The 23404-nt window shown below is 41.2% G+C and overlaps 1 protein-coding gene across 1 annotated transcript in view; it reads right to left on the bottom strand.

Moving 5' to 3' along the window:
• The window catches only part of CFAP52 (cilia and flagella associated protein 52), a 33518-nt gene that overhangs the window by 3768 nt on the left and 6346 nt on the right, over positions 1-23404 (bottom strand). Inside the window, exons 2-13 of the mRNA XM_075216958.1 lie at positions 22211-22410; positions 20077-20213; positions 19373-19501; positions 15095-15194; positions 11511-11627; positions 9298-9398; positions 8354-8524; positions 7935-8083; positions 7325-7470; positions 7091-7242; positions 4230-4332; positions 2866-2977 (exon numbers count right to left, since the gene is read on the bottom strand). Coding sequence (XP_075073059.1) covers positions 2866-2977; positions 4230-4332; positions 7091-7242; positions 7325-7470; positions 7935-8083; positions 8354-8524; positions 9298-9398; positions 11511-11627; positions 15095-15194; positions 19373-19501; positions 20077-20213; positions 22211-22410 — 1617 coding nt within the window. The remainder of the gene's footprint in view (positions 1-2865; positions 2978-4229; positions 4333-7090; positions 7243-7324; positions 7471-7934; positions 8084-8353; positions 8525-9297; positions 9399-11510; positions 11628-15094; positions 15195-19372; positions 19502-20076; positions 20214-22210; positions 22411-23404) is intronic.

Here is a 23404-nt window from a genome sequence, read left to right as displayed (position 1 = left end):
ATTCTTCGAGGGGAGCATTTTCATAGAGACACCACACGCTCCAATATTATAGTAATACCCAAGCCCAACGAGGATCCCACAATTTGCGCTAACTATCGGCCCATCTCGCTGCTAAACACGGATATTAAGCTGTTTGCTAAAATCCTGGCAAATAGGTTGAACAATCATTTGTCACAACTTATAAACCCAGATCAAGTTGGATTTGTTCCTAACAGACAAGCCCTGGACAACACCAGAAGGACTATAGACTTGATTTCCTACATAAACCAAACCAAACTCCCTTCTGTAATTTTAGCGTTAGACGCAGAGAAGGCCTTTGATAGGCTTTCCTGGCCATTCATGTTTCAAACCCTTCAATCCTTTGGATTCTTTGGTAATTTTCTTCAAGGTATTCAAGCTCTATATCATAACCCATCCTCCTCGGTGTTGACAAATGGCTTGAGCTCATCCGTGTTTGGCATTAACAATGGGACGAGACAAGGGTGCCCTCTCTCTCCGCTTATTTATGCACTATGCATTGAACCACTTGCTGCTCGGATCCGACTGAATCCAGATGTAAAGGGAATCCAGGTAAAGAGTAGTCAATACAAGATATCGTCACCTCAAACTTCCCTTCCTAATCTATTTGCGGAACTGCAAAATTTTGGTTCTCTCTCTGGTTATAAAGTGAATAATTCTAAATCAGAGGCGCTTGCGTTACACCTTCCATCTCACACAAAGAAGTTATTGGAACTCAACTTTGAGTTTCAGTGGCGACCTCGAGCAATTCGGTATCTGGGAGTCTCTATAACAAATTCCTATGAAACTTTGTTTCAGACTAATTACCCCCCTTTGCTATCTACAATAAAACAAGACCTGAGGGTAAATGTATGAATCTCCGGATTCTTCATCTCCGGCGTGTTCAGCCTCTTCAGCGCTTAAATTTAAAGTGGTGCTGCATTGTAAAGGGAAGTTTCCCTTTACAATGCAGCGCCGCTTTAAATTTAATCGCCGAAGACGCTGAACACGCCGGAGATGAAGAATCCGGAGATTCATACATTTACCCCCTGATGTCCTGGAATTCTCTTTGCATCTCGTGGTTCGGGAGAATCAATACCATTAAATGAATGTCTTACCTAGGCTACTGTACCTATTCCAGACCCTCCCGGTCAGAGTCCCTGAGTCTTTCGTAAGCTCTATCCAATCTATATGTGGCAAGTTTGTGTGGCAGGGTAAGAGACCCAGACGTAGTAAACTCTGTCTAGCTAAATCCAAATATAATGGTGGCCTGGGCCTCCCCTTGTTTGACAAATATTATCAAGCCACACAATTGACTCACTTAATTTCTTGGCTCTCACTGGTTGGACTCAAGAAATGGGTGGACATCAAAGAACTGATATCCCCAGATATAGGGGTGCGCTACTTTCCCTGGATCCCCAGGAGTATCAGACCAGCCTTAGCCTATGTGATTCCCTCCATCTGTTTTACACTGGAGGTGTGGGACAAATTGAACAAAAAATATGCACCGCCCCCTACCCCTCGCCTCTTACCCAGCTGCGGAGACACCCTCGTTTCCCTCAGGGCTGCATTAAGGCTTTTGCTTACCCTTGGAGGAAGGTGGGATTAGATCGATTCTTCCACATGATGGGTGAACACGCACCAAGATCCTTCACAGACTTGAGGGAAAGATATGCTCTTCCAAGCAATCTATATTTTTACTATATGCAAATCAAAAGCTTTATACAAGCCCAGACGCAATCGTCTAAGCTGCGATTACCAACACCCTTTGAGAGACATTGCATCTACAGTCCGGGTCGCCGCGGCTATATTTCGATCATGTATAGGTCTCTAGTGTCTTCCTCATCTCCTCCCAGGGAACCATTTAAGCAGGCATGGGAACAGGATCTTGGGGTAACATTGGATGAGGAGGGATGGTCGCTCATCCGTGAGAGGATTTCAAGGTCTTCTATTAATACAGCCATTCGGGAAAATTCATACAAGATTTATACCAGATGGTACATGGTTCCTGAGAGATTACATTCTATCTTCCCCTACACCTCAGATCTTTGTTGGCGTAATTGCGGAGCGGTGGGTTCTTTCCTCCATATTTGGTGGGAATGCCCTCTAGTGTCCAGATTTTGGGATGATGTAATTTCACTGGTTCGTCAGGTTACCTCAATCAATGTGCCTAAAAATCCACAGCTACTGTACAAACCCATCAAAGGCATCACTAAGGCATCGGATAAGCTAGTCCGACACATATATAATGCAGCTAAGTTACAAGTAGCTAGTGAATGGAAAAAGGCTTCACAACCTTCTAGAGAGGGTGTTATAAAGAGAACTTGGCACATGGCATCCATGGAATATGTGACTAGTCTCCTCCATGACACAGTTCCCACGTTCCACAAAGTGTGGGATCCTTGGTATAGCTTTAACAACAGTTCTATGCCTGGCCTCTTATAAGCTCTATATGCTCTTCCTCCTTCTTTTTTGTCCCTACCTCCTCCCTCCTGTCCCCCCCCTCCCTTATATCCCGAATAAAAAATAAAAAAAATCAGCAGTTTGCTCCACTCATTTTATATCTACAACATTACATGACCCACCTCTGGTTTTGGGAAAACTCCCTACTCCTATAATCACCCTGTAGATCTTTACCCCCAGCTTCCCCCTGGAATGTATCATGATGGGAAAACTATATTTATATGTTTTTTATTGCTTTTCTACGTATTTTATTTTCTTTACCAGAGTTTTTATATTTTGTATTCTTGATACTCGTTTACTGTCAATGGCATGTACTGTTGTGCTTTATATCTACCTGCTGTTATAAATAAAAAGTTTTTTTTTAAAAAAACACACTGATGCAAATCCTATTACAGAAATGATTACCTGTGACAATGTGACTTCCGCTGTTACTTATGTCCATGCCATTAATGGCACCAGACATGGATCCATCGAGTTCTCTGATAGCTGAACCATCAAATACTTCCCAGTATCCAATCTACAAGGGAGGAACAGAAAGGTGGATAATATGTACAAAATGTAAAATGAACAAAGGAGAAAAAAACATATATGCGCTTTTCTATAGGACATTGTAGTAAAACAAAACATTAAAAATATGCATTATTTTCTAATTACGTTAAAGCAGAACTATGACTAGTCACTGTCTGCTACATAAAGTAGAACACTTTGCAAATACTGAAATAGTAAAACTTGAACCCAAATAGAAAAAAAAAAAGTAAAGGTATAAGGTATACATGCCCCCAACAGCCTTATGCTCCATGTACTTACTGGAACACAGTATGTACCAATGGGCTGAAGCATCAATCATAGCGTGACCTTTGCCCTTCCCATCAGAACCAGTTTCCCTAGCCAAATTACATTGTACAGCCGGTTTTTAAAGCAGACCTGTCAGTGAGTGTATGTAGCTTATTAATTTGCTAGGGACTTGTGACATCACTGAGGCCCTGTTGGACTAACATTCATGACATACTGATTCTTAGTGAATTAATAGGCTCTAGTGTCATAAATATTTGTTTAGCAGACAAAATGGCTGCCCCCACTGAGCGTAGGTAACAGGTCTACTTTAATATTCAGTTGGTGATATCTTTGGGAGGTTTGGGATGTAAAAAATTGCAAATAACATACACATTTTAAAGGCTAATGGCCTGATTCATAAAGGATCTTAACTTAAGATACTTCTTATTTCAGTCTCCTGGACAAAACCATGTTACAATGCAAGGGGTGCAAATTAGACTGACTGTTTTTTCATGTAGCACACAAATATCAACTTTAAATTTCAGTGTACAAATAAGCTATCAAGTATTTGTGTGCTACATGAAAAAACAGTCAGTATTTAACTTATGTGCAAAACAGAATACTAATTTGCACCCCTTGCATTGTAACATGGTTTTGTCCAGGAGGCTGAAATAAGAAGTTTCTTAAGTTAATATCCTTAATGAATCAGGCCCTAGGTGATTAGTGTACTTTGACCTCTCCATGACCAAACTATTTTCCATTTCTGTTATGTTGTTTATTATTATTATTAATATTATAATTATTAGTTTGTAATATGTGTCAAATATAAACTCTATACCTGTTAAAATAAGTATACATTATTTTATGTGCATTACTGTTAAAAAATAAGCAAAGCAGGAAAACATCTAGTAGTGGTGTAATCATCCCCAGCTGAGGATTACACTGGTGCTATCACAATGCCACCCATGGAGGATCCTATTTTGAATATAACTGACCTTTCTGTTTGTGCCACTGGTGATTATTTGGAACTCCTCAGCATGGTAGCAGACACAGCGAAACAGCGTGTTGGACAAGATCATCTGTTTTCGTACAAACCGCCTTGAAAGAGAGAAGAGTCGTCAGTTTAATACAGGAAACACGATTGCTAATAAATGAAACATTTACTACTGCTGCTTTGATCTTGTATTGCTCCTGAATTTGTTCAGTTTTGGATTTGTAACACTCGTTCCTTCTCTCTGACCATCAGCTGATCACGTGCAATTTCTTCTCCACCACTTTAACCTCTTTGCACTTTGGAGGCTCCAGCTTCTCTTATCAGCATCAACCACAATCTCAGCCATGGCACATAAACTAACTGCGTTGCCTTCAAACCCTCTTCCACAAAGTAGATTGGATAAAGTTGTAGCTCTGATGACTTCCTCAATTGTACTGCTATCTACCATTCCTACCTAAACGTACTGGATACTGCCAAACAAATTACTTCTAATCTCTCATCTCCACTTCAAACACCTTATTAATACATTTAAATCTCTTCAAAACTTTCTCACACCAACCTTTATGGCCACCATTACACCTCAAGATCTTGTTTCCTACTTATAGAGCAAGATTGATAAGATCCAACATGAAATGGTATCCTCTTCCCAGAGCAACAACCCACTCAATTCCTTTCCTCAACTCTCTGGCACCTTCTCTTCATTCAATCCCAAAAATGAATATGGAGTCTCTATCCTCTTCCTCTCCTCCCACATTACTACCTTTCCTATTAATCCGATCCCCTCACAATCAATTGCTAGTTGACAATAGCCCTTACTGGTCTGAGGGCTTTGATTAATAGGAAAAATACCCCACATTCTCTCCCTTTCCATTGCTATTTAAGATACTATTCCGGAAAAAAAGTAGTTCTGACCCAAACTCTCTTCCACTCTGTTCAGTCAGAATTTATTTCACAATACTCTACAGAGACCAATGTGGTCAAGGATTTGATCACAGTTACATCGAAAGGCTACTATTCACTTGGAATTCTCCCTGACCTCTCAGCTGACATTTCTAGGTCTTCAGAACACTGTTTATCACCCTACCATTCAAACTGCTCCTTCAGTGTCCCATTTCTCTGGAACCATCTCCTGACCACTGTGATGGTGGCGGTAGTGTGGGATGGGAGGTCCAATCACAAGCCACGATCTCATTTGCAGGTTCTATTTGGTCCTCCTGCTTGCACAACCCAACCCCATCTGTTTTTTGGATGGGGCTGTGAGGGAAACTGATGAGCTCCAGAAAAAACGTCCCACAGGTTTCTGGCTAAGGATCTAGGACACCTTAGAAAAATAATTTTCTTGGTGGTAGTGCTTGATTAACCTCCCTATGCTAGTCTACACAATAAAAAAAAACCTTTACAATTTGCTTTCTATACTCAGCCTGAGCTACATTTTTCTATAGCAACCTAATTATCCTCATACTGACATTGCAGTATAACTAGATCAAATAACCTCTATAAGCACTTTTTTCCCATTGTCATCTCTCTAGACCAATCAGAATCTGTGGCACTTAGCCTCATGTATTAAATTGCTATTTTCCTATCGATTGTAAACTTGGAAGCAGGGCAATCTTACATCTTTGTTAATACCTAGTCGTCTTCCATTACTGTGTTTGCTCCAAATGGTAAAGCATTGTGGAGTATGTTGGCGCTGTATAAATATTACAGAAGCAATCCTATGAAAAAATCAGGTGTGGCAGGGTATGAGGGTATTTTATTAATCTGGGCTCAGTCTCCACTGTAAAATTTTCCCCTCCCCCCCCCCCCTTTACCATCACACAACATGAGGAAAGTCTGAGTCTGTGAGTGTGACTGGCAGTCATACGCGTCTGCCCTGTAGAGAGGTTTTGAAAAGGAGTTAATGATTTGTAGCAGGACAGCTATCAGATAAATGCTTTAAATGTACTTATTTAAAGAAATAAAATACTAAATGGGATTGCTCTTTAACTCTAATAATACTACTATAAAATATGATAGAGGCAGATTCAATTAAGAGCGAAGTCCAGCAGGAATTTCGTGCAAGGTTCCTCTGCAGGATGTACCTTGTTAAAATCTTGGTTCATTTTTGCTTGCGTCAATAAATACAGATTTCTGTGCCATAACTGTAGGTACAGTGTGTACTATCACCTCACCCGAGGCTCCTAGGGTACATGGCCCTTAATTGAATCTGCCCCATGAACTCCAACAGAACACTGCCTCTAGTGGCCATAAAAGGTGATGTATGTAAGTATGGATATTTAGACCAATAGTTCTTTGAAAATCAAATTCAATGTTGGTTTTAGTAAACCTGGCGATACACATCTAATTTAATTAGCTGTTTGTATGACTTGGGTATATTATTTTTCTACTTAGACGTATGCTGCCTATACACAGGTAGATTTAATTTGGCCATCTGACTGGGTTCAACAAAATAGATCTGAAATTGTTCCATGTGTGGGCCCAAAGCTATTAGATTTTAAATGATCATGCCGGCATGCCCCCTACTGACGTGTGTGCGTTAATTGATCAATCATACTGTTTGGGCTCCCCATGATCTAGTTTGTGGGCCTGATCACAAAAAATATGATCTATGCAATTTGCCACTTCATATAAGAAACTAAATTGTACGCAATGAATCCGAATGTTCAAGCTTATATGTGCCCAGCTTTAAAATATATATTTTTTAAAATTTCACTTCAAGGTCTGTGTTCAGTAGAGCAGTCAATGGGCTATCCATCTGCTGTGAGATGTTGCAGACTAGTAACATTTGGAGAGTCCCATGTTCCCTCAGAGTCCCTCCCTCATTATCCACCAGTAGCTGGATAATGTCTATAAAATACTGACACAAGGTCCCATATGATGCAGGTCCCGTCAGTGCTGGCAGTAACACATTCTTGATTATTGCCTTTCACTTTGATGCAAGACACGGCTGACTTGTGCTCCTTCATGGATTCCACAAGTCGCTGACTTTCCTTTCCGATCTCCCACACTCTGACCTGTAATGCAGAATTGAAGTTTGATCTCATTTTGTGAGTTCTTGATTGAGCAAAACATTGAAAGACGACTCTTGTTACAGACCTGCCCTTCTCCTCCTCCGCTCACAATTCTCTTACAGTTGTTAGTCGTCGCAATGGCCGTTACTCCCATGCTGTGCGCATTTTCAATCTGGTACATCAGTCGACCGCTTTCTGGTGTGAATGCTCGGATCTTGCCATCATTCCAAGCTTAGGAAACAATTATTGGTTGGCATTAGTAGAGCACTTAATTGTAATGTAAGAAAGACAAAAATTGTATATGTATTTATCTATTCCATTCTTTCTGTAATATCATTATCGCGGTGGTCCGAGCAAGTGAATACATTGCCACCCCAAGCAAGCTCATATGGATTGTAAACACCTACTACTTATTCACACATGCACCCCCTTTGGGTTGTGCCAGGCCCAATGGTGCTAACATTTGGGAGGGAAGAGGGCTGGCCAGTGCTGCTGGACCCATCCCATCCAAGATGAAGTTGTAACAGCAAAACAATAACCAAAACCAACATAACAAACAAACAATAAAATAGCACATGAAACATAAAGTCCACATCTACATCTAAATGTAGCAACAAGTGGCAGCTGGCATTTGTTCTTAGTTTTGTCCCTGTGGTAGATGAGACACCCTCAACGTACACATGTCTTCTTCTTACCCGATAGGATGCTCTTGCCGTCTCTCATGAACTCAATGGCATTACAGGTGATGTTGGGCACGGTAATACGGAGTAATTCCTTGTGGCTGCTTGTATGCCAAACACGGATGTCATTTTTGGAGCAAGTGGCAAACAGTTCAGAGGTACCACTTAAAAAAAAATGTATGTGATAATATATTAAATGATATCAGGATTTGTTCTACCCAATTTATTAACATTTTGAAGATACACAACATATTCAACAATTGTTAAACTGAGCTAAATTTCTTTTTAGCATAAAACATTTATGTTTCATGGAAGAAAATGTCAGTTTGTTTAGTTGCCCTTAAATGTCTTGTATGCAGAAATGTATGTAGATATTGACTGTTTGTGGACCTACAAGATGTAAACACATAAGTGAAAGAGAGTCGGTAACATACAAGGGGAACACAATGTCGTTGATGGCCTCGCTATGGCAGGTAGCAATGACCTCCTCCTTAAATTCGGGAAAGTTAAAACGATACATCTGTGCCTGTCCTGTGCCCACGAAAAATTGGTGACCCTGCCCTCTGAGTGTGATGGAGGTCACAGGTCCTTGCAGCTTCGCACTCCTAGGGAATAAAGAAGGCACACATAATAAGGCACACATAATAAGGCACACATAATAAGGCACACATAATAAGGCACACATAATAAGGCACACATAATAAGGCACACATAATAAGGCACACATAATAAGGCACACATAAGCAGGAATTATTGTCAAAAAAATCTTAGGTGTAACCAAACTCTACATTATTTCATGTTAAAAAGTCACAGTTTCTTTGCACTTACTGCTTTGTAATGATTTGCCTCTTCTCCACATTACCTTCAGGCTGTCAGGCAACTTAAAAGTTTTCTACCTTCAAGTGACTTTAATTTATTGGCTTGTATGTTCCCTCTTGCAGCTTTAGCTAAATGTTTCTTTCTGTCTTTATATCATATAGATTTGCCCTTGAATAAAGCACATAGCTTCTCTTTGGATACAATTATTTACAGTGCAGAGAGTAAAGCCGGTCCATGCTGTACCCAAGGCCAAAGGAAATAAACAATTCTGCCTGGATGATATAAAGATCTTGTGGGAAAGCATATAATGATGGCAGAAATATAAAGCAATATAACAGCAGCAGGAAGGCATGCAAGAACGAATAAATAAAAGTCATCTAACAGTGGGACATCCCCTACCTGCAATCAACATGCGTGTTTCAATGCACTACATTCAAGTAATACATCAGCTTCTTCAATACACAACAATCAATTAAATTATTATTAAAGCAATGGTTGGTACTGGAATTCCAATATTGGCTTCTTAAGCTACACAGGATGCCAGAAGCTGGACACTCACTTAACTGCTTTGTAGTTTGGTCCTTTGCATAGGGACAATTTTCCATCGCCGGAACCAATCAGAAACTCTCCTGTCTTCAGCAGGGTCAGAGAGGTCACTCCCTGGTAATGGATAAATGAACAGGATCAATCTTCAGCATAAGTAGAAATGGGTGAACACTTGAAGCATACCGCCCAACTGTCCTGACTTCAGCAGGACAGTCCTGAATTTAGGGCTCTGTTTGTCCCGCAGATGGGAATGTTGGGGGGAAGGGAGATATCTAATGGGCAGCTTAGCGCTGTAAGCTCTCTGGGGGTGAGGCCACACCCCATCATGGCGTGACAAAGTGCTCCCCCCACATTGTGATGTGGTCTCGCCCCCTGTCCTGCAGGGGACTTGCATGTTGGGAGGTAGCTTGAAGGCAATGAGAAATACCGCAAAATATTTTATTTTTATGGCTTGTGTACAAAATAAATTATTTTATCACTGAAATTGCATGTACTGGTGCAAGAAAATTGAACAGACATAAAAGAAAACCAGAGGGTTATGATCACATATAACACATGAGCTGTTTATAGGTGATGATGATCAGGTCATTTAGGTCTCTCTGTCTTGAACACATGATTCACCAAGGGTGGGAGATAGCAGAGAAATCATGTCCTTCTTTCTGCATCCATGTTGCTGCAAACATTTTGTAAAAGCCTGTGTACATTGTACATGCGTTTCTATGTAGAGTTCAGTAATCCCTATGCGAGTGTCCATTAAAAGTCTTATGTCTGATACCTTAACCTCTTTACCTTCTTCATCTTATCACTATAACCTTGAAGTAATGACACGAGACTTCAAATAGGGCACAAATAAATGATTTATTCATAAACATGGTGGAGGTGAAATAAGCAGTCAGACCGACGTGTGCCAGGCAAAACCCAACTGTCATAGCATATCCTTAGGATTACACACTGGGGAACAACCTGGGTTCAAGTGGGGGACCAAACAATCAAACCCCGGGCGCACATATCTACCTGGACGGGGCACCACGTCCTGAATCTACCGAACCCGCCCCTCCTCTGGGCTATACGGGAAACAACCACAGGGCAGCCCACAAGGGGCGGTGCCTGAAACCGAGACTAATAGCCGTTTCACTCGAAGGGAGGCGGGTTCACCATGCCCAATACCGTAAATGTGCGCCCAAACCACTGGCCGTCGACTGTACTGCTTTTCCGGCCATAGCTCCATCCGTCTTTAATGAGAAACATGCTGCCTCCAACGCTGATATCCATCAACAGAGCATCTAGTCGCATCCTTATCTCATCAAACGTAACAGGGAGGGTGGGTGGGCAACTTCCAAATCTGCCAAGGACTGAGCAAACTCCGCCCATCCAACTTATAGTCCTAAACCCCTCCCCTATGACACCAGATGGACGTACCACAAAATTAACAGCTAACACTCCAGAGAATAGTTCAGTTAAAGATACAGCAAAGCTTTTATTATCCTTCGCTCCTATGCAGATCTCAGTTCTTATACCTCTACATACACTCGTTAAACAAGATTGATGCTTGAGCTTTGTTTCACATTGGAACCACAATCTTTCTGTATCAGTTTAACAGGAGCCTGACATCACTATGCTATTGGAGGGACCCTGCTTTTTCCACTACCTAACTCTGTGGCTTCCTGCTTACCTCTATTCCCCTCCTCACTTCATGACACTGCCCCTGTCACATGCAGCCCGGTCGTCGCTAACACAATCACAATGAGATCAGTGCACTTCTCTGCTATAAGTAGATGTTTGATTGGCTACATGTTGTTCTATCCTTGCCTACTTCAAAACTGGGCAAGGAGTAGATGAGTGTGATAATAATAAGGTTACACCTTAAAAAGCAGAATGCAACTTGGTTATAGGGGTCTTAATCATACTTACCAACTTTGGCAATTTTTCGCCCGGGAGGTGTGTCAGGGCGGGGCTCGGTGAATTGCATCATTTGGCCCCACCCCCACCACTTAACTAACTAAGTGGAAAGGATCCAGGAGGTTGCCCTGCTCTCTCAGGAGTCTGGGAGGACTCCCATGAATCCAGGAGTCTCCCAGACATTCCTGGGAGAGTGGGCAACTATGGTCTTAATGCTAGTTCCTGACAATTGGGCATCTAAATATTCTGTAATACCTAAGACTGTAACTCTTCTACCAGCATATGTGCTTAATATTGTTGTGCATTAAAAGCAGACAAGTATCTCACCAGGCTGAATCGGTCCTTCTGTGGTCCACAACTGTTCAGTAGTTTGTTCTTTGTGTTAATTTTCAGGATGTCTCCAGTAGAGGAACCGCAGTAAAAGCAGCTGTCATCTTCTGCCACCTGGGGGCGGTGTGGTGGTTAGTAGATAGTAGAAAAGTGGGATGTATGACAGAAACATGGGCTACAAGTAAACAATGCGATAACAGATGATAAAAAAAATCTGCCTTATCGCTGGAGAGAAGACCTATGCACAAAAAGGCCCCTAAGAGTGGTGTGTTGCAGATGGAAAAGAGCAGTCTTTATAGAGCTCAGAACGCTTTCCCTTCACTTTAATGCGGCAACATAGGAGTGATTCTGCGCTATGAACGCCAGCGCTTATTTATCTGGAAAAGAGCTAGGGCAGCACGGTGGCTAAGTGGTTAGCACTTCTGCCTCACAGCGCTGGGGTCATGAGTTCAATTCCCGACCATGGCCCTATCTGTGTGGAGTTTGTATGTTCTCCCTATGTTTGCATGGGTTTCCTCCGGGTGCTCGGGTTTCCTCCCACACTCCAAAAACATACTGGTAGGTTAATTGGCTGCTATCATAATTGACCCTAGTCTCTTTCTACCTCTCTCTCTCTTAGGTACCTCTCTCTCTCTGGCTGTGTTTGTATGTTAGGGAATTTAGACTGTAAGCTCCAATGGGGCAGGGACTGATGTGAGTGAGTTCTCTGTACAGCGCTGCGGAACCTGTGGCGCTATATAAATAAATGGTGATGATGATGATAGCGTTCAAATCGCCTATGTCACATTACCCTAAGAGCCTTTTCTGATGCATTTTTTTTCTCCAGTGCTTTATTTTTCAAAGATGCTGTTCTATTGCAGTGAATACATTTCGTCTAGAGGTTGTCACACAAAGCAGATTTTCTGCTAAGACAGCTGTTAAAAAGCTGCAATCAGTAGTTAGAGGCAGCTTACTCCAAAAAAGTGCTTCTACACCAGTCACAGGAGTCATTAAGCAGCTCCTGCAAAATCTGCATGGACACTATGTAACACTTTCCAGCAGAGTTTACCCTGCTAGCAGGACAAATGCTGAGAAATATTGAAGAACTGCTTTCCGTAACTAGTTTACTGCTGCATAAGAACATCTCAGGTGAGTAGTTCACCAACACTACTCAAAGGTCCAAATCTGCACTAAAAACATAGCAACCACTCAGAAGCTTTTATTTTTGTCTAACTCACACTAGGCAGATCAAATTGAATTGCCGGTTACTGTGGTTTTATTTCAGATTTGCACCTCTGAACAATGTTAGTACAAAGCCCAACCTGAATTTCCCCCTGATCATTCTGGTGTTACCATGCATAGCCTTACGTTTTACTCATTTCCATTCTCATCTAATACAGCTGTGGGGAGAAGCTGACAAAATACCCTCTGCTGGGTATACTATAATAATACTCCAACAAAAATGTTTCCATCAACAAAGCAGCAGATTCCGCATAAGTCCAATAAGACAGGAAAAAATGTCCATGAGAGAAATTACCTGTGAATTAACATGCTCTAGGGCTCATTCAGAAGAGCGCATTTAAAGCTTTTTTTTTTATAGGGACTTTGCATGACATAATCTGGACAGAATACAGCACTGATTTGATTAAAGTATATAGACACATGAACTGTTTATACAGCAGCAATTAAAAAATGCAAGAAAATCATATAGATATTATTATTAGCCTTTATGTATATAGCACCAACATATTACGCAGCACTGGAGAGAGTCTATTTATTTGGACAGCACGGTGGTTAGCATTGCTGCCTTACAGCGTTGATGTCATGGGTTTGATTCTGACCATGGCATCATCTTTGTGGAGTTTGTATGTTCTCCATGTGTCTGTGTGGGTTTCCCCCATGTGGTCTAGTTTCCTTCCACAAACACTTTGGTAGGTTAATTGGCTTCTGACACAATTATCACTAGTTTTTGTGTAGTAGGGAATATAGATTGTAAACTCCACTGGGACAGGGACCGATGTGAATGATTACATATTTAATGTAAAGCAATTTGTAATATGCGTTGTGTAAATAAAGGTTAATAATTCACTTGGGCTCCAGCCCAGTATAGCTTACTATCTAATGTTCCTAACAGGCACACACACACACGCTAGCACACATATTACGCCCAATCTCGCAGGAAGCCCATATTACGCCCAATCTCGCAGGAAGCCCATATTACGCCCAATCTCGCAGGAAGCCGATATGATTTTGGACTGTGGAGGAAACTCATGGACACAACAAACTCCATGCAGATGGCGCCCTGGTCAGAATAAACCCCAAAGCCTCAGCACTGCGCCACCCTATGTGATCCAGCAACCCATAGCAGTCCACAGCATGCACTGGTGCCAATTCATTTCTATATATGCCCCATGAATGAGCCTACAGGAAATCATTATGAACTCAGTCTGGTTTTATTTCATACAATTCTACTGTAAAGTCTGGATCCAGAGGCGACCTTTATTCTCAAGATCACCAGATTTCCTGTCTGTATAGCCCAACGTAAAACGGTTGGGGATTCAAAAAAAGGATAGAGAGAGCAACAGCATGCAGTGAGGTTGGCGTTAAGTTTACATTTAGGGGTCTATTTATTATAGTGAGAAAGGCCCTAGATAAAACTTCCCACTATTTACCAAAACCTCCAGTACCGCTGTTATCCTAGTCTTAGGATGGCAATTGCAGAGGGGATACACAGGGGAGGGCTGGCAAATTTTAGACTCGGCTCAGCAGCCCATTAGGAACATTTTAAAGGGTAAAAAATTCAGATGGCCCAGTGACCCAGCCCAAGGTAGCCCACTATGGCATCGGCCTGGGGGGCGGATACCCCACTTGCCCTCCAGCCCAGCCTGCCCCTGGGGATATGTAAAGAAAGGATTTATTAATTTAAATAAAGCCTTTATTTGCATCTCAATGGCCAGATTCCGGCTTTCAGTTCCAGTACGGTTGGTATTTTTGCGAGATGACATGTAGGGACATATAAGGAAATACAGGGCTATTGAGAGGCTAAATATTGTGGCGTATTGCTGTATGGTAACATTTTAAAGCTCTGGTTTGAGGATATACTGCCTGTGTAGAGTTTATTAAGGGGGCAGTTGGATCTAATGCACACAGCACTTACTTTGTTGCAATATTATGCACTTTTAATATTTACATGTTCACCATACTGAAAAAAAGTATATCTTTTAACTGTAGCAACACAATGCTGTGTATTCACGTTTATGTCAAACTATGCGTATCCTTTCTGGCTGTGAGCGGTGCACTTAGTATATCCTTCTTGCTGTAATAGCTAATTTAAGTTCTGTGTGTGTGTGCACTATTTTAAATTGTGATTAGGATGCACAGCGCTTTAAATGTCAAAGTAGTTTCACAAATTTGCAAACACACAGCCAAATCCTGCTGGCATAGGGATCACTGACTGACACCCCTGATCTCTCTTTGTGTCTCTCTATGCAGGATCCAGTATATACAGTATAACAATTTGTATAGAACCAAAATATTCTCAATAGTTCTCTACAGACAGAGCTAAATGGAAGGTGATACGATTGACACAGCATGTTACTTACAGCCAGGCAGGTAACCACTCTCTTCAGCTGCCCCATCTGACACTCGGTGGGGTGCATTTTCCTGTTTGGCAGATCCACCTCCCACACACGTAGGGTCCCGCTGGAACAGAGAGGTCACACTCTATTTCTATCTAATCGCTCAAAATAATTTAACTTTAAAGCAGCTGTCTTGTAAGATGTTGGGGATGTCTGGATGGAAACATTTCCTGAGTGCGACAGATAAAATACTACTATTATACCCACCTATTTTTTCCCATTAATGAAATATCTTCTTTCTCTACTCAATGTCTTACATGTTAATCTGAAGTAACTGTCAATTTCCTGGACAAGCCGTGAACCCAACAACACTTATTTTCATGTCTGATCACAAATATGCATCAATCTTCAATGACTTCTTGAACACACAGCAAGCTGCTGCCCCCGAGGGCATTAATGTACACGGCATCTCTCTAAATGTTTTCCAATAACCAACAAAACATCGGTAGTCAGAGCCCTCTTACAGCCCCCAAATGGTGTCAAAAGTTTCCACTGGTCTGTGCTGTCTAAATTGCACATCACAATTTCATCAGCAGAAAAGAGGCTTCATTATCAAACAATAAATTCTGTTGATAATAAAGTTTAGGTTTATGTTAGCTTTATTGTTCTATAACTGATCAGAAAAGTACAGGCATAAATGATCTCTTCAGAGAACCTTAATTTTATATTTTTTCCGAATTTATTAGCATGAATAGGTTTTGCCTTGGTGCTTCATCATCATCATCATCATCACCATTTATTTATATAGTGCCACTGATTCCGCAGCGCTGTACACAGAACTCATTCACATCAGTCCCTGCCCCATTGGAGCTTACAGTCTAAATTCCCTAACACACACACATACAGACAGACAGAGAGACAGAGAGACTAGGGTCAATTTTTTTGATAGCAGCCAATTAACCTACTAGTATATTTTTGGAATCTGGGAGGAAACCAGAGCACCCGGGGGAAACCCACGCAAACACAGGGAGAACATACAAACTCCACAGAGATAAGGCCATGGTTGGGAATTGAACTCATGACCCCAGCGCTGTGAGGCAGAAGTGCTAACCACTTCTCCACCGTGCTGCCCATTTTTTCTGCATTTATTAGCATGAATAGGTTTTGCCATGGTGCTTGCTTGGCTAGGGGTGGAATGCCAATACAGGTCAATAGAACAGTACCCTCATCAGTGCTCGAAGGTGAAAGTCAGAAGTGGAGGTATGGAAAATGTAAGTGAATGGAATTTGATAGGTTTACAATGACGGCAGTAGGAGAAGTGGCGGTCTGGCATTCCACAGTATACACCCCCACTTCCACCACTGGCCTTCATGGAAACAGTAGATCTTTTGGTAATGTTACCATTCAGATCTCAAGTGCGCACTTAATTAGCTGCTAGGATTCTAGGGTGAGTGTTCTGTTAGTTCCGGAACAACTCAAATCCATTTTCTGTCAATGTGATATCAAATAAATTCAAACAACATACAGCCTATTTTCTAAGGCCACAAGGGTTTAAAGATTGCTGCTTCCATGACGAAATTGTCCCCAACTTCAATCCCAAAGCCATACCACTATCCACCAGCCATGCCTGTGATCTGCCCAACCACACTCACCACAGCCAAGCCCCTTTAGAACAGTTTATGTCCCTTTTTCTGTTGCCCTCCAAAATGGGGCTGTTTGTGAGTATGTAAACAAATCCCATCTGTATCCCATCCTTCTGAAATTGAAAACCAAGTGACCACTATTTTGTTCAAGTCATAAAATCCATCTATACTTTTGATATCCAAATAAGGTAAAACAGTACCTTATAATCAATGTTTCTGGGGAATTCTGGGAATTATAGCATCGTGAATTTAAAATGAGAAATTATGAAAAAGGGGGACTATTCTGGGAAAAATCAGAAACATGGGAGCCCTAAGCCATGCTTTCAGCCAAAGGCACAGAGAATTTACTGGCAAATACACTATATAGACAGCACGGTGGCTTAGTGGTTAGCACTTCTGCCTCACAACACTGGGGTCAATTCCCGACCATGGCCTTATCTGTGTGGAGTTTGTATGTTCTCCCCGTGTTTGTGTGGGTTTCCTCTGGGTGCTCCGGTTTCCTCCCACACTCCAAAAAAACATACTAGTAGGTTAATTGGCTGCTATCAAAATTGACCCTAGTCTCTCTCTGTCTGTCTGTGTGTGTGTTAGGGAATTAGACTGTAAGCTCCAATGGGGCAGGGACTGAAGTAAATGAGTTCTCTGTACAGCGCTGCGGAATCAGTGGCGCTATATAAATAAAAGGTGATGATGATGATGATGATATGGACAAAAGTATTTGGATGCTTGACCATTACACCAACAGGGACATTGTATTCAAATACATATACTTTAATATGGAGTTGGTCCCACTTTGGTCCCACAAGATGTTGTAGTGTTTCTGTGGGAATTTGTGCCCATTCATTCTGTAGAGCATTTATGAGGTCAGGCACTGATGTTGGACGAGAAGGCCTGGCTTGCAATCTCCATTCCAGTTCATCCCAAAGGTGTTCGATGGGATTGAGGTCAGAGCTCTGTGCGGGCCAGTCAAGTTCTTCCACACAGAACTCATCAAACCAAGTCTTTGTAGTTCTTGCTTTGTACATTGGGACACAGTCACGTTGGAATAGAAAAGGGCCTTCGCCAAACTAATGCCACAAAGTTGGAAGCATAGCATTGTCCAAAATGACTTGGTACACTGGAGCATTAAGATTGCCCTTCACTTGAGATAAGGGGCCTAGCCCAAACCCTGAAAAACAGCCCTATACCATTATCCCTCCTCCACCAAACTTCACATTTGGTATAATGCAGTCAGGCAGGTAATGTTCTCCCGGCACTCACCAAACCCAGACACACCCATCTGACTGCTAAACAGAGAATCATGATTCATTACACCACAGAACACGTTTTCGCTACTCCACACCAGTTTCGGTGTGCTTTACACCACTCCATTCGATGCTTGGCACCACTCCATACAATGCTTGGCATTGGTATTGGTGCTGTGAGGCTTCCATGCAACTGCTCGGTCATGGAAACCCATTCCATTAATCTCCCGCCACAGAGTTTTTGTGCTTAGATTAATGACAGTGGAAGTTTGGAACTCTTCAGCTATGGAATCAGCAGAGAGTTGACGACATTTACGCACCATGCGCCTTAGCAGTCGTTGACTCCACTCTGTGATTTTACGTGGTCTTCCGCTTCATGGCGGAGATGCTGTTGTTCCTAAACGCTTCCACTTACTAATAATATCACTTACAGTTGATCGTGAAATATCCAGCAAGGATGAAATTCCAAGAACCATCTTATTGCAAAGGTGACATCCTAACACAGTACCTTGCTTGAAGTCACTGAGCTCTTCAGAACAATCCATTTTGTATCACAAATGTTTGCAAATGGAGACTGCATGACTAGGTGCTTGATTTTATACACCTCTGCCAACGGGTCTGATTGAAACACCTCAATTCAATAATTAACAGGTGTGGCCAAATACTTTTGTCCATATAGTGTATATGGTGGTTACAATACAGTATAACAAAATGAAATGCTGAAGGGCTGGCTAGACGGACTGCAGGAGGCATGGACTGTCAGTCTGTCAAATAGTTGCCAGGGAGGCAGGGGAGGGTTGACAAATATTAGGCCAAGTGGAGGGGGGGCTCGACTCAGCAGCCTATTAAGAACATTTTAAAGGAAAAAAAAATGTGGGTGGCCCAGTGACCCAGCTCAGGGTAGCCCATTATGGGACCGACTTGGGGGGCAAATGCCCCCTCCCCCCCACCCCAGCAGGGAGTTGTGCAGCAGGCTAGGATGTACATAGGCTAACAGATATATCTAGTGACATCACTTGAAAACCTTATTTGTTCAGGTTTGAGGAATTTTTCATATTTAAGTTGAGAAGTCTCTTTAAATGTGAGGTAATCTACCATGTTGCTTTATATAAGAAAAAGATTATGTTTAGATGGAGAGGGAAGCCATTTTCATATTCACACAATACTTTCTGTCAGTAAAGCTACTGAAGGATACTGCAGGGACCTTTATGCGTCTGTAAGGGGCTGATGACACAGGACAACAGTTTGCATTGTGGTAGATAAAACAATTACATATATAGTTGCATAATTTGGTGAGGCTGAAAAAATACATGGGTCCATCAACTTCATCTTCTCATAAATTCCAATTGTTTTTTTAAATACTGGTCCTTCAAGATAATAATAGCTTAACGGGTCTAAGTGAAAGGCCTACTTACTTTCCTCCTGTCATAAACACGTCATCACTGTTGTTGGCAAATGTCACTGCTAGGACATGTCCCATGGTGAGAGATGAGGCTGGGCTGCCACAAATGGCTTCTCTTGTTGCCACGTTCCAGAGGACAACACTGTGAAACAAACACTGACAGCTCACACGGCGGAATGCACAAGCAATCAGTGAGCATGGTGGGCCTGATTCATTAAGGAAACTAAGGCAAATAAAGAGTAAGTTTTCACTGGGACAAACCATGTTACAATGCAAGAGGTGCATATTGGTTTATTATTCTACATATAAGTTATATACTGACTGTTTTCTCATGTAGCACACAAGGATAGCTTTATTTTTACACTGAAATTTAAAGTTGCCCTACCCCAACTATAAATCTGTCATGACATTTTAAATTTATCTCCCCTCCAATGCAACATGGTTTTGCCAAGGGGCAAAGTTACTCCTTTATTTTTGCTTTACTTTCCTTAATGAACCAGGCCCGATATATTTATAATCTACAATTGAATCTCTTTAAATACATGGAAATTATATATTGGGTTTAAGAAATGTATGAAAAGATTGGTGTTAGGTTTCACTCCCATGAGTCAGCTAAGTGCAGCTCACAATATAGATCACATGCGGTATCAGGAGTTTATATAGGAGACGCCAAGTGGACAGAAATGTCATTAGTCTCACATAACTGGCTTCACATACCTGCCATCATCTTGCCCACCGACTGACACCAGGTATCGATCATTAGGTGAGAAGGCTATGGCTTCCACCTTGACTTTGTGTAGGCTCAACTTACCACAAGGCTCTCTCTTAGCAAAGTCCCACAGGAAAATGTCTGCCTACAAAGTTAAATGTATGAAAACATTTCATATATTACTTTCAGTGGGAGTAACTTAAATTGTACACATTTAGTGGACAGTGTTAAGTGTAGTCATTTCCTAATTGGGCTTTGCTCAATATTTCCATGGTGTTAAACTATGTTTTTTTATGAAGTCTCCCCTCCTCATCTTATACACCAAGCTTTTCCGAGCTCATGGTTTATGGGTAGGAAATGAAATATGAAATACTTTTATATTTTTCAGCCAATGATAAATTTATGTAGATTCTGCTGTCTCAGATAACATGACTATAATGGCTAAAGTAGTTTGGTAAGATAGACCTAGACCACACTGCAGCTGCACACAGAGTTGTATAAATAAGGTATGTTTATTTTTACTTCTGATGAGTATAATTGTACTATTTGTAACATTTTATTTTATTTTGGACTTTCCCTGGTTTGGAATCGGACCTTTTTTTTGGCAATTGATTCCATCAAGGACTCAGAACATCAGAATAACAGTGTACCTGCAACCCCGTGTTTAGTGTGGAAACCTCTATTATACACTGCTGCTGTTTGTGCATCCTTTCCGGTAGGAGTAACTGTACATACCAGTGTTTTCTACATGTTTTTTAATGATATGTAAAATGTGAGTGTTTTAGAAGCATTTTATTAAGAAATATGTGATGATTTTAAGCTGTATCATGCTAGATGCATTTCTTTCCTCTTCTTCCTGTTTATAATCATATGACAGTGGCGCACGCAGAGAGGGGTTTCTGGGTCTCCAGAACCCCCCCACCCCCCCCTCCGCTAACTAAGTGCCCACCATAGTGGCACTGTACTATACAGCAGCCGCGGCGCTGTCAAAGAAGCGTCCGCGGCGGTGCTGTATTGTATACAGCACTGCCGAGGATGCTTGTTTGACAGCGCCGCGGCTGCTGTATAGTACAGTGCTGCCGAAACGGAGCTGCTGCGCATGCGCGGGCAGCTGTCTCGCGTGTTTTCGTTTTTGGTTTTTTTTGGGTCGGGGGGGACGACCCTTCCTGATAATCCTGTGTGCGCCCCTGTATCATATGATGAGAAATCAAGAGAGGGATCTAATGTTTGAAAGGAACATGGTGGCTTAGTGGTCAGCACTTCTGCCTCACATCACTGTGGCCATGAGTTCGATTCCCAATCATGGCCTTATCTGTGTGGAGTTTGTATGTTCTCACCGTACTTGCGTGGTTTTCCTTCCACAATCCAAAAACATACTAGTAGGTTAATTGGCTGCTATCAAATTGTCCCTAGTCTCTCTTTTCCTCTGAGCGTGTGTATGTGTGTTAGGGAATTTAGACTGTAAGCTCCAATGTGGCAGGGACTGACGTGAGTGAGTTCTCTGTACAGCGCTGTGGAATTAGTGGAGCTATATAAATGATGATGATGATGATGATGATGAAGATCAAAGAGAAAATACAGAGCCTCTTATAAATGTGACAATAAAAAAGAAAAGTAAGAAGTGTAGCACTAGGGGGCAGCACGTGTGGAAAGATTTTATATAAGAAATCATCACTTTGATAATAAAAAGGGAATGTTTGTCATGTTAAAGGAATATTGCACGTAATGGTTTGATGTCATACGGATGATATATCATTTATACAGATTAATGAGTAATGAAGTGTTCAAACAATATCACACTATATTCTGTTTGTTTGTTTTTTTGCATTATATGTGAAAAGATTGGGTGGAAGAATTCTACAATTCACAAACGACACAGATGAAATATAAGTATCATTTTTTATTATTTAAGTTTTTCACATTTCGAAAGATCTCAAAAAAATATATACCGTGCTTAAATTATTCTACAAAAAGTTGTATTTTGTTATATGTACTTAAATTGGTGTATGGTTTACTATAGAGTGATGTGGGCTGCAGTTTATGGTGGAGTGCTGTAAGAATTTATCATTAATTAAGAATTAACATCTATTTATAGAATTTGTGAGAATATGTGAACTATGAAAGGCATTACGGAACACTGACCTTGAATCCCATGTATGTGACTTGCCCTGATGCTATGTACTTCCCAGTCTTGGAGACAGCCACACAGGACACATTGTTAGTGTGACCATGTAGGAAATACTGCTTATGCTTACTAAGGCTCTCAATGATCACTGTGCATCCCAAGGGGTAAATGAGATGTTCTCTGTCAGGGTGGCTGATCAGTCCAGATGATACATGTCCTGAAGGAGAAGAAATGAAAGTTATACTACTAGACTCTCCTGGCAATAATTATATTAAAAGACTAAGGGGTAGATTTACTAAAGTTTCTGAAAAAGAAAAATGTTGGTGTTGCCTATAGCAACCAATCAGATCCTAGCTATCATTTTAAGAATATATTAGATAAATGATAGCTTGAATATGATTGGTTGCTATGGGTAACACCTCCACTTTCCCTGTTTAGAAATCTACCCCTAACGCTTAGTAGTCTACTTGTTAAACAAATTAAAATCTTCTAACCACGGCTATAAACCATGAAAAGCATTCTATGTATTCATCATACTTATAGGATGTGATAGTCACAGATGCATTTTTTATATTCGCAGCCTTAAAAACCTTGTGTATGTATGGACCTCCCTAAGCTTCAGAGATATGATTTTTCTTCAATTTTACAAACATCCTTAAACCTTCAATCCTTCCGATGTAATATTGTTATATATGTTTTCTTCAGATCTATAGATATCAAATACATGTATTTAAAATACAGTCAAGTCCATAAATATTGGGACATCGACACAATTCTCATATTTTGGGCTTTATACACCATCACAATGGATTTGAAATGAAACTAACAAGATTTGCTTTAACTGCAAACTTTCAGCTTTAATTTGAGGGTATTTACATCCAAATCAGGTGAACGGTGAAGGAATTACAAAGGTTTCTATATGTGCCTCACACTTTTTAAGGGACCAAAAGTAATGGGACAATCGACTCAAAAGCTATTTCATGGACATGTGCAGGCTATTCCCTCGTTATTCCATCATCAATTAAGCAGGTAAAAGGTCTGGAGTTGATTCTAGGTGTGACATTTGCATTTGGAATCTGTTGCTGGCGAATCTCAATATGAGATCCAAAGAGCTGTCACTATCAGTGAAGCAAGCCATCATTAGGCTGAAAAATCAAAACAAACACATCAGAGAGATAGCAAAAACATTAGGTGTGGCCAAATCAACTGTT

Source organism: Mixophyes fleayi, chromosome 6 (assembly GCF_038048845.1).
Source record: "Mixophyes fleayi isolate aMixFle1 chromosome 6, aMixFle1.hap1, whole genome shotgun sequence".
NCBI classification, from domain to species: Eukaryota; Metazoa; Chordata; class Amphibia; order Anura; family Limnodynastidae; genus Mixophyes; species Mixophyes fleayi.
This window is presented reverse-complemented; position numbering and strand designations above follow the sequence as displayed.